Source organism: Pavona decussata, unplaced genomic scaffold (genome assembly GCF_977016875.1).
Source record: "Pavona decussata unplaced genomic scaffold, jaPavDecu1.1 SCAFFOLD_476, whole genome shotgun sequence".
NCBI lineage: Eukaryota > Metazoa > Cnidaria > Anthozoa > Scleractinia > Agariciidae > Pavona > Pavona decussata.
The window spans coordinates 326,090-338,585 of record NW_028145812.1 but is presented as its reverse complement, the minus strand read 5'-3'; the positions used below and the strand labels follow the sequence as shown (position 1 = coordinate 338,585).

The window sequence follows — 12,496 nt, the reverse complement described above, 5'->3', positions numbered from 1 at the left end:
CCCTTTTTTTAACAAGCTTTAATTGCGTTTTCGTACATCCTTGTTATGATGTTAAAATTTTAAAGATTTGGTTTACCAAATTGAAATTTAATAACATGAATTTTTGAACTTGTTGTAACATGTTGTAAAATGGTGTTTTCGTAAAAATGGCCGGTTCGGCTTTAAGACTCGTGGTTCGTGGAACACAATGCTGAAAGACCAAATACATTTGAGACGAGTTCGTCGTCTAATTGGACTTGTGTGCAAACTAAGTAGTAGTAACTCAGTAAAGATTCCATTAACCCTTTAACCCCTTCTATCAAAGAACAAATTGTACTATCTTGTTTCCATGCTTTTCTTATAAAAGTACTGGGGAGAAGTTATTAAAATATCAAGAAAATTCACCTTGGGTGATCATATCCTTAATTCTCATGACCTCAGGGGTTGAAAAAGCATTGATATTACAAGGATAAATTTGATGCTGATCACTTTTAGGCCTTAAAATGTTAAGTTAGAGCGTTTTTCAATTGAGTGTCGTAAAACGAAAAACAAAGCAATTTCCATGGCCAGTCACAAAACACGTGAACAGTGCAATGAACTAATCGGAATTCGATGCAAATACTTGTAAACGACGCCAAGCGCGGGAAAACGCGTGCGAGTAAGGCATGATTGGTTTGGTTTTGCTTCTCATTGGTTGAAAAAGTGACGCAAGTTTTTCTTACAAATCACAGAGCGTGATACTGAGCAAAACCTAAGAAAACGCGAAATCATTTTCGACACTCAATTGAAAAACGCTCTGTACAGGCCCGCAAATGATCCCCAAATTGGACCGCAAATGATCCCCGGACGGGAAATGATCCCCAAATTGGACCGCAAATGATCCCCGACCGGATTTCGTCGCCTCATCAATAATTATAGAATAGAATGGACTCGGGAATTTGGACATTGTATTTAAACTTTAAACACTTAATTTTTTTTCTTATAACGCAACAATCGTTTTATTTAAACGCTTTCCATGCAAAATTTTTTAAGTTTAAAAATTACAGTGTAGCTGCTAAGTGCAAATAAAAAGAAAATCAATTGTCCTATAAACTGGAACATACATGTATATTTTTAACTTGTACGATTACCACGCCAAAAATGGGTACGAATTGTACGAAAATCCTTTTTTTTTTTTTCAATAGGCCTAAAAAAACGAAATGAATCTTAACAGTACAACCGAAAGGCTGTTAACTGGATAAAATATTGTTTTTGTTATTTCTTCGATACATCTGTGAAACCCAAGATCAAATGAGAACCAGAGGAGACGAGAATATAAATACCCTATGCAAACACAACAAAAATTTAAGGCGGGTTATTGATGACTTTAGCAAGTTTTTTTTTTTTTCTATTTTAAAAGACGACTGAAATTGAATTGCCTGTTTAATGATGGGGAATCTCGCCCGCTATCGTCGCGTTTTGTCGGATCTTAGTCTTAAAGTGACCGTGTGTTAATTTTATTTATTTTCTCACCTGAATTTACGCGTTTCATCCAAATCGAATTTTTTTTTCTCCGAACTTCTTTGCGGTATGTGTTGATTCATATACAAATAAAAATAAAAAACAACAACAACAATAATAATAATAGTAATAATAATAATAATAATAATAATAATAATAATAATTAATAATAATAATAATAATAATAATAATAATAATAATAATAATAATAATAATGATAATAATAATCATGCGTGTAAATATGCTAATATCATTTCGGGCTAATACGACTCCCAGCCTTCCTTTAAACAATTTTCGCAAAACACACTGTCGTCGGCATAGACCTGCATGAGTCTTTACTTAAATCATACCTCTTTTTCTTTTCAGGCGTCTCTTTCTTGTCAGATTTGTCATTATCTCCTACACCATAAGGACTGGGAAAAAAAGCGAAAGCAAGCGCAAGACGGAAACAGCAAACTCAACCGCGCCATTTTCCCACAGTAACCTGGTTTAAATTATGAGCTCTGTTCACTCCAAATAGCTGTCGCTTTCGCAAGTGAGGATTGTTTCCTTGTTCTCACGCCTCCAAAAAAAAAAAAAAAAAATCCCACGTGCACAGGTAGTCCCAGCTCAAGCTGTGAGCGATGATCATCTTGTGACGGTCTCTTGTGCAATAGCGGTCACGGCGCAAGTCCCGGGGGGGGGGGGGGGGGGTCCTCCCCTATATAAGGTATATGGGTATGTGCCGCCCCAAAGGGTATGGTTTTTGAGCCGCTTTGGTCTGAAATAGGGTATAGATTTTGACAATTACGGTCTGAAATCGGGTCGGGTTTTTGGGGCGGGGAACATTTACGAAAGCTTACAAACATATTTTTCTTCTCAGTACGTAACTGGAACGACTAACTGATAGCGAGAAAAAGAAATAGATAAACTATGTCATTACAGCTTACTTTTACTCCTTGCGTCAACACTGATGCATAATTTTCAGGTCTGAAAACGGGTATGAATTTTAGAGGTCAGGTCTGAAAACGGGTGTGGAAAATGGCATGTTTAGGTCTGACATAGGGTCGGGATTTGAAGACCCGGGCGGCACACCCCCACCAAGAATTCCGGGGAGTACCCCTCCCCCCGGGGCGCAAGTATGGGAATGTTTTCCCATACTTGCGCCGTGACCGCTATTGCACTTTATAATCGGGCCTAGGAAGTAGAAATACTGTAAAATTGTTAGAAGGGATGTCATTTTTATTAAGAACTTTACAGTATTTCTACTTCGTAAACCCGATCGTAAATATTCCCATACAAACTGTCATATTTTCGCAGTGACAGCTATTGCACAAGTGATAATCGCTCAGAGCTTGAGGTTGGGCCACCTAAGCGTATGTTGGACTGTCGAAAGGGTTCCGATAAAGTTTGTTAATGGCACGACCTAGATCAAGGAGAAAAATTCAATTTCGTTTTAAAAGAGTCAAGTATCTTATCTAACATATCTAAAACAGAGTTTTAAAATATTGAAGCAATAGCTAATTTTAGACTATCTTCATGCTTTTCCCTACCTTTGCTCTCTGCAATGACTGCTTTCACATGATAACTTCTCTGCAGTAATGATCCGTCCGAAAAATTATCCCTCTAAGTGTGAACAAGGCACTTGGCAATTTCGTACCCACAATCCTCAGGTTTTTTGGTCAGCGCTTGGTCACCAGGAGAGAGACTGGGGAACTTCAATTTCATTAACGCAGGATTTTTGCGGTAAAACAATGCAAGCCGTTATGATGCAGCCAATCAAAACGAAATCCCGAATTCTCCAGAGTCTTTCCTGGCTAATAACCGCAGGTCAAAGAGCCTGAGGACTCTGGGTAAGAGATTGGACACTTTGTTGTTGCAGAGTCCTTGCTCTTAGAGGGATAAATTGTCCTGAGATACATGTAAATAGACATACAAGAAGGCTGATAAAATCAGGCGAATTGCCCGTCTAAAATATAAGCTGACCCGTTCAGTTACAGATGAGTAACATGTTGAAGATAGACAATCTACCAGACGAGCAGGAAGAAATAGTCCAACATGCGTGTGTTGTTTTCCGCGCTGAATTATTAATATGTATTAATGAACAAATCCTTTACAATCGCATTTTTTTTTTTTTACCTTTTAGCCCTGAAGAATTCAGGAAACCGCTGGGGAATGTGTATGAGTCTCCTAATAAAGTAACTATATTTTTTAAATAGCTCAGTGTGTTGTTCAGCATTTTGATTTTTGTCATCTCGTGTATAGCCTTGCTGAAAGCATAAGCTGTTTGAATGTAGTACATATAGGTCTTCGTAAATAAACCCTTTCAGGCGAGTAGTCAATATCACCCAATGAGAACATTAAAGAAAAATATTAAAAATTGTGTCTCGTCTGTTGCTCGAATTGTTTTGTGCCCTTTTGAAGACATATTTGTGCCAGCTAATGGGGTTTGATCTTTTTGAATGCTTAAGCTGAAAATTTGTTACAGAAAGGTTGAGGGGATGGAATATTATTTCCCAAATTTGCGAGCTGCTGTTGGCTTTTCAAAAATGATACCTGATTTTTTTTTAGTTTTCTCGTGTTACGAAATTTTGAGCTGTCATTTTGCCGTAGAAAACTTGAGGTTTTCACCAACTATATTCGAAATTTTCAGGCGATGATTTACCCTGTTGAAATAAATAAAAAGAAAGTTTATTGGTTGATAACGCCTGATACCGGAAAAGAGAACACCTAGCCCGAAAATGGGTTAGATCAAAAAAGAAACAAATTTCATTAGGTCACAGAAAAGGCATTGATCATGAGAGTTTTTGAAACAGCTCTGTTAGTGTAACAACAGGTCATGTTGACAATAACACTAATGACATCCAATTTTGAAGTAAATTCAATAATACGCATTTTCTTGCTCGTATGTGAGAAAACTGACCCTTTGTTTTGAAAGGATATACACCCTACTCTCCTTTATCAGACTACACTGTGAAACACTAAGAGTACTGTTGTTGGAGAAGGGGGATGTTGAGGGGGCGGGGGGAGGTATGGCGACTTGGTTACCAAAATTGGGGAGTTACGAAACAAAACCATTTAAAAACAAAAAGGCATGTGAAACTAATAGCAGTTTAATTCTCTTCATTTAATTGGATAGGAAATTTAGGTGCTATTAAAAGCTGAAGGAATTATTTTTGGTATATCACATCCCATGCAGAAAATATGCCTCTGTGTTATCAACATCTTATGTAAAGTTGTTTTATTTCTTTAGAGAAGGAGCAATAAAATTTCTTTATAAACCCAGTAAGGATGTTTTATTTGCAAAGCGAGTTTGCTGTCAAGAGGAGTTAAACCATAAAAGGAACCATGCACAAAAAGAAAAAAATATATAATCGCTCGGAGTATTCCTGTTAAGTTCCACCAAGATCCCTACCTGAAAGACAGTAAAAATTTCTCTTAACTTTATGTTCAATATGATGTGCCAAATGACAAAAACCGGAAACAAAAACTGTCACGAACGTAACATCTTCATTCATCAGCATCTTGATAACTTTTATTCAACACTAACCTTATATGCACACCCACCTAATGAGGAAATCAACCCATCTGGTTTAAAATGTAGGATAAGGATAGATAAGAAATAGACTAGAACTAGAAATTAAATTTCGTCTGCCTAGGGCATAAGAATCAGCGTATTTACGTCTCTAGGCTAGTTTAACAGATTGCCCTGAAAATGGCGGAACGTTTCAAGTTGCCAATGTACCCTTCCATGAAAGACATTTCTTTACTTGTCAAGCTACAACGTGTGACACGCGGATAATTGACGAGGTGCTTCTTCATCGGACCTTTACAAGCTCGGCTCGTGGAAGTGTTTCAGATATTCCTCCTCTCTGGCGCAAAAATTCGCGGCCTTCAGGTATACGTACTATGTCTCACTCGGCCAAAATTCTAAACGTTGTAAAAAGGCCCTGATTAAATGACACAGGTATGACCTCATATGGGGCGGTACCTGTCAGACCGGTTAGGGCAAGTTTGCGGTTGTTTACCATTTACAAAACAACAACAACAACAACAGCAACAACAACAATAAAAACAAAAAAAAAATGAGTCTTCCAAGTGAAAAATTTCCAGGAGAAAAGGAATTTCATTTTCACTTTTTAAAAAGGTACCGTTTTCTCGATTAGGACGTTCCAGCCAATCTGTCGTATTAGCCATGAGTGTGGCATGGTGTGAAAGTATAGGCGAATCTTTGTTTACACTTTTTGCCTTATTAACATATGCTTATCACTATCTGATGACTCTAATACAATAAAAACTCTGATTGTTCTGAGTGGTTTCATGTAAACAGAAGTTACTTGTATGGAGACTGCAGATCTGAAGTCATACCAGTCTGAGTCATTCGCATCCGTTCAGCTCCCGGAGTTAGACATGCCTGATATAATTTCTCCTGATATTTTTGCCCTAAAACTGTTTGTAATTCTGGGGTTCACAAAGAAATGATCCATAGGTAGTGATTCATTCCAATCCTGGCAACTTGCTTGAAATGGAAAACAAAATGCTAATGGTACGTATAACATCAACTGAATGGCTCTGTCATTTCCCATGTTTTTGGTTTAGCTTTTGCAAGCAGAATTCCGTTGCCCGCATTTTTGTTATATTTGAGCCGTGATTTACTACGAGAACAAAATAATAACCACTATTACGTTTACAAACACGTCGCTTTATTTATTTCATTGCAACAACCCTAACTGTGTAACGTTTCCAATCTACTCATTGGTTCTTTGAGAATGGTTCCAAACGTTAAAGATATATACTTATCCCACACTTTTTTGATTTATTGACAATTGTTTTTTAACCTCATCAAGAGAAAAGAATCACACATGTCCAGGCTTCACGGTTAAATTTTGGGTTTTGTGTTTCACATTGACGAAAACAAGTTATAAGTAAAATATATATGTTATATATTTGTCTCAAATTCAATTTTATTACTTATTTCGTTAATGGCGATGGCTGTTGTAACGGCCGAAACGTGTCTTTAAATTAAAAAAGCGTTGTACTTTTCTTCAAATGATTTAATTGCCTCCAAATTTAGGAACAGGTACTAGCATCAGTGATATTTAAGCCTGATGAGATACGTTTCAGCTGGCAAACCACTCAAAGCAATGGTATTGTCCTAGTTCATCAAAGGATTAAAACTACAAACGCTGAGAGACAACACTGCGACTATTCCACGTGGGTTTTGGTACATTGTTATACCATGATATTCCGAAAGTGTAAGCGCTTAATAAGCCTCAAGCTCAAGGCACCGGAAACAAAAAATATTCAGTAGGTTGCCTTAGCTGGTTTCTTGGTAGTTTCCACTTGAAAACTGGCCTTAAAAGTGCAAATATACCTACAGCGCAAGCAAATTATTTTCAATCAAAATTCCAGTATAAGATTTTCTTGGCTCTCGGCTCTCTTGAAAGTGGAAGCATTATAGTTAAAGTAATTGATTAACATAACGTTTTCATTCTCTTCAATGCAACTAAACTCGAATTTAAGATAAGTGCAATTAGTGATCACCTTCTAAATATAATAACCAAGAAGGTTTTTTTAAGAATTCCAGACTCGAATAATTTTCCGACAAAAAAAAAAAAATTAAATTGAAATGTTAGTGAAATGTTGTTGGACTGACAGTCCCGAGATTAAAAAAACTCAAACGTGCACTTATGGTCTTGATCAGTTAAAAAAAATCATCCATATAAAATAACGTTAACAGTAAGGTTTGCTGAAAATGGAACACTGTCAGTTCTTCTCTAGTCACTACCACAGAAGCGGAGAGAACAGTAAGGTGAACCTGTAAGGTAATACACGTAGAAAGAACCGCAGTTCCTCACTTGGATGGTAGTTGACCAATAGCAGCAATAACCAACCCAATTAAAACACACCGTTCTGCTAACTTGACCATCAGCAACATTAGGGTGCCCTCCTCTTAACCATCCTGTTGCAGAAGTGCCACACCTATTAATGGGTGGGCATGAAGAAGCCATTCGTTTTCCTGCAGCTCCCTCAAACCGATACCATCCATGAGTCATTCTCCGGTCACAATAACCGTAGTAACTGCTGTAAGTTATCTTTCTGGTACTACTGTTCAGAATGTAATAGCTTTGGCATTCTAAATAGAAACAGTAATAAAAGTAACATAGTGATAGTCATAACAAATCAGACTACAACAAGTTTCAATTTGCTTTCTTATCACAAATCCTTATTGCTAGTGGATAATGTTTCTAAGCATTAAAATTATAATAGTTATAATAAACACTACAGCTCGTAATGCATTACGCTGCTAGGGAATATAGGGGCATAGCTACCATACACGCAGATGCGTACGCACCGACACCTGAATTCGTACCAACTGCAGTTCGCTGAATTTAGCAAGACAAATTAAGTTGTCAATCCCGGGTATTGAAACAATAATACATAATTGTACCGTACGCAACAGACGCACAAGTCACGGTTGATACAACATCTCCCAGAAATGTCGCCGCTTTGTGGGTGCCAGGTAAAAAGGGCATATTTATTCTTTTGAAATTCTAAATATTTATAAGCATAAGGAGTTTGACACTGGTGAGATCCTCGTTGATTTTGCAAATGTTAAGAAAAGGCAATTGTGTCTTTGCCTTTAAAACATCTCATAACAATTTTTTTCGTTTTCTATTTCTCAGTGCGCGAGCGGGCGGGATTTTGTAAATCATGTAATCTGATCTGTTCCGGAAGGGGAGCGGAATTTTTCGATCTTGTCCACGAACCCGCTACAAATATAGGCAAACATTTGCTGAAAACGGCACCTGCTGAAGAATTGTCCTCTCAAGTTAAATATGGAACAAAAATCACAGAGGAAGGGATGGCATCCTCTTCTCCTCGCCCGAGACTTAAAATTAAGTCGCAGTATTGTTAAGAATTAAGTGTTCAATTGGAGTGATGAGCTGCCATAGTAGCGTGAGTAGTTTGAACACAAAATGTTAAAAAATAAGACAAGGGGCGGGTGAGAGGAAAATATTATCAAAATTCAATCTACTCTACCTACATCATTCTTCCTTACATTTCACTATATCTGTAGGTTTGTTTGTACGTTGGCAAATTTTTAGAGAAAGGAACTCACACAACTTTATCTTTGCTTTGAATTTCAAGTAACATTGTTAGTTAGCAGCGACGGCTTCGAATCAATAAGCCAGTGTGCATGTGACAAAAGTACTGTAACTCGATATTCACTTCGTTGATGCCGTGATCCTGGCCAGGCACTTACGCGTTCAGGGCGCTTTTAGAAAAGTACTGCTTGTGGGCTACGACTACTCTGGTGATGATGACCTTGTCAAGCTCAAGGACTGTACAAGAGATCTGAGAGCCCTCCTCAAAAAAAAAAAAATCGACGTTCATGTATTAGTGTCAGTTTTTGGTTTTTACAGTAATGCAGATCCTGGAACGTCGATTTTTTGCGAAAAAAAAAATCTATCCATAACCACCATCCCCACAGTTAAAAATATAAAATTTGTAACTTAGAGGGTATCAGAGTAGTGAATAGGCCTTATCACGGTTTTCGACGCCATTTTGACGAGTAGGCAAACATGCTTGAAATAACAGTGTTTGTATGGAAATCCGATGTTAAATAATTTTCATAAAACAGCTCTTCTGAAAAATGTATGAATTGGAAACTTTTGGCACTAGGAAAAGGACTTTAAGAAAACAAATTGGAGGGACGTAGCTGTGCCAGGAAGCGTCCGGATTTCATTTGTCTGTAAAGCGAACCAGCCGTGAACTCAGTTCAGCGCTACTAAAAATAGTTCGCGGGAAAAAAAATACAGGGAAATGTATGGAAAGTTCAAAACACGACTGGACGCTTTCCGGCACTGCTACATCCCTCCAATTTTTTTTTCTTAAAATCCTTTTCCTAATGCGAAAAGTTTCCAATTCATGAATCTTTCAGAAGCGATGTTTTATGAAAGTTATTTGACATCGGATTTCCATACAAACACTGTTATTTCAAAACCGTGATAAGGCCTACCAACCCGACCTCCCCCACCCCCATCCCCCTGGCGATAAGCGTCAATTGTGGTTATTGTTTACTTTCCTAAACCGGTTTTCTCGTTGTTCCTGCCAGTTTCTTTCAATTACCGAGAAGATAGGAATCTTGCCAGCCTTGGTCTGTCTGGTGAAGGCCACGAAAACTAACTTATTACTAGCACGAGCGGGTGAGGGCCTTAACTACCTTATAACTAGCACGAGCGGGTGAGGGCCGTATTTCGCCTATTAATTTTCCAATTTCAGATTTCATGTTAATATTTTTTTTTCACGGAGTTGAAAGAAACTGGCAGGAGCAGCGAGAAAACGGTCTAGGAAAGTAAACAATAACCTCAATATTATTGACTCTTATAGCTAGGGGGGAGGGGGGAGGTCGGGTTGGTGGAGATTTCACAACTCAAATATACAGATTTCATATTTTTAGTTGTGAGGATGGTGGTTATGGATGTCTTTTTTTTTTTTTTTTTTTTTTTTCGCGAAAAAATCGACGTTCCAGGGTCTGTATAACTGTTAGTTAAAAAACTAAATGACACTAATTAGGGTGCGTTCGATTGGGAAATTCATTCCGCATCAAAGGAACCGACGAATCCACTCTGGAGAAGGATTCGTCGGTTCCTTTGATGCGGCGTGAAAATCTAAATCCGGATTTCCCAATTGAACGGGTCTCTGTAAAACGCAGACCGGATGGCGGCGGATGGCGGATGGCGGATGCGGATGGAAAAATGCGGATAATAAAATGCAGATGACAAAAAATTAAAATAATAAATAAATTGCTTGATTAATTAATTAATCACAAATTTCCCACATTTTTTCTTTATGTATCGTCGGATCCGAAAAAAAGAAAGCACTTTCATCGAAGAAGAAGTACTTTTTGATCGGGATCCATACTTTTCAACTTAACATCACCACTACAGTCCTTCCCCCCCCCCCCCCCCCCCATCTTTATTAGTAACTAACATTTAACAAAGAAAACTACACTACTACCACTACAGTACTTGATCGACACACCACCCTACCCTAAATAGTTGTCAATTTTAGTAGCATTTCGACCAATGTCTTCCGGCTTCTGTCGAGTTAAATCTTATTATCATTGTTTTACACGGCCACTGAAGGCTTAGCTTACCCCTAGACCCGCACGTAGACAGTATATCGTAAGCAAAATAACATACTTGATTTGCCGGTTAGTTCATTTTTAAACTACATCAAATCTTAACTAATCAAACATTGATTTGTGTTATGAGCTAAAGGTTCTTGTATTGCTTGAAACGCGAGCGAGGTATTTCCGTTAAATCGATTTTAAGCGGCGTAAAAACAGCTTTCAGATATACCCTCGCCTCAAGTCAAGCAAAGCGGTTAGAAAAATTTGTTCCGGCTATCTTCATAACATATAACAAACGGTCAAGCCATAGCGTAAGTCTTTCGGCATGAATCAGTACTTAATTTTCACCAATCTCGTACACAGAGTCTTCAGGCTTTTTAGTCAGCGGGGCAACGCCTGGAAGACTCTGGGGACATCGAAAAAATTCAATTTTTTTGATTGGCTGTTCCGTAACGGTTTTCGTTGTTTTACCGCAGAAATCCTGCGGTAATAAAATTCGATGTCCCCAGAGTCTTCCCGGCGTTGCCCCGCTGACCAAAAAGCCTGAAGACTCTGGGTACGAGATTGAATTTTCACGTAATTTTTACATAATTTTCTAAAAAAAATTTGGCGTAAGAAATTGTTTATTTATTTATTTATTTATTATTTTATTTTTTTTTGTCATCCGCATTTTGTCATCCGCATTTTATCATCCGCCGTCCGCCGTCCGCCATCCGCCATCCGCCATCCGCCATCCGCCATCCGCCATCCGCCGCCATCCGGTCTTCGTTTTACAGAGACCCCAATCGAACGCACCCTAATACTTGAATTTTGTTTTTACGCGAAAAAAAAAAAAAAAATAAATAAATAAAGATACAAAGCTGGCAAGACGGGCTCTCGCATCTCGTGTACAGTCTTTTAGCTTGACAAAGTTTTCATCACCAGGGTAGTCGTAGCTTGGCCCACAAGGAGTACTTTGCACTGTTTACAGGATTCGCGCAGGATTCCATACCGAAATGCCTGGCCAGGTTAAGCCCGCCGCACACATGAGGAAAGAGCTGAGCAAAATGCCTCGCGAGGCAGATAGCTCAGCTCTTTCCTCACGTGTGCGGCGGGCTTTACCCACATCAGCGAAGTGAATGTTCAGTGTCACATTGGCTTATTGATTTGAGCTGTCGCTGCTGAAAACGAACACTCAAAACAACACGGAAGGAACAAAGTCACACGTTTTTCTCCATTTTACTAATCGACTGCTTCATTTAAGAAGATAAAGGAGCTGTAAAGTTTGATTTGCACTACTTTTTCCTGCGACATCGAAATGGTATGCAAATTTGTTGCACTATTGATTTGAGCTGTCGCTGCTGAAAACGAACACTCAAAACAACACGGAAGGAACAAAGTCACACGTTTTTCTCCATTTTACTAATCGACTGCTTCATTTAAGAAGATAAAGGAGCTGTAAAGTTTGATTTGCACTACTTTTTCCTGCGACATCGAAATGGTATGCAAATTTGTTGCACATGTTTCGTCGGCTAATTGACCGGAATAAATATATTATTTTAGAGCAGAATAGGAAAGAAATCTGGGATCAAAAAAACATTGAATGGTTGTCTTCAGTCAGTCTGATTAGTTTTAGGGACCAATATGTGATGTTTGGAAACATTCACGGGCTCCAGATGTCAAGTGTTTGTGAATCAGTTCTGATCTCATAATTCGTGAAGTGAATTGCGAGCCTCAAGTATATTTGCACGCATATTCGATCTTCCTTGAGCGGGAAAGAGTTTGAATCAGAGCTTGAAACTTGGAACAAATAAAGTTCTTTTCTTCGTCTTTCGAGATATGAGATTTAATTTAGAGAAAATCACATACCAGAAATATTTTTTATTTTAATGAAATTATAGGCATTAGTTTCAAGGCCAT

The 12,496-nt window shown here is 38.2% G+C and overlaps 1 protein-coding gene and 1 long non-coding RNA gene across 3 annotated transcripts in view; one reads left to right on the top strand and one right to left on the bottom strand.

Moving 5' to 3' along the window:
• Window positions 1-471: 471 nt before the first annotated feature.
• Window positions 472-12,496, top strand: part of LOC146450230 (uncharacterized) — a 90,754-nt gene continuing 78,729 nt past the window's right edge. Inside the window, exon 1 of the long non-coding RNA XR_014860359.1 lies at window positions 472-510. This is a non-coding gene — a long non-coding RNA (uncharacterized LOC146450230). The remainder of the gene's footprint in view (window positions 511-12,496) is intronic.
• Window positions 6,784-12,496, bottom strand: part of LOC146450232 (uncharacterized) — a 34,179-nt gene continuing 28,466 nt past the window's right edge. For both annotated transcript variants that reach the window (XM_085100604.1, XM_085100603.1), the window contains one exon: window positions 6,784-7,594. In XM_085100604.1, coding sequence (XP_084956730.1) covers window positions 7,236-7,594 — 359 coding nt within the window. In that variant the 3' untranslated portion in view covers window positions 6,784-7,235. The remainder of the gene's footprint in view (window positions 7,595-12,496) is intronic.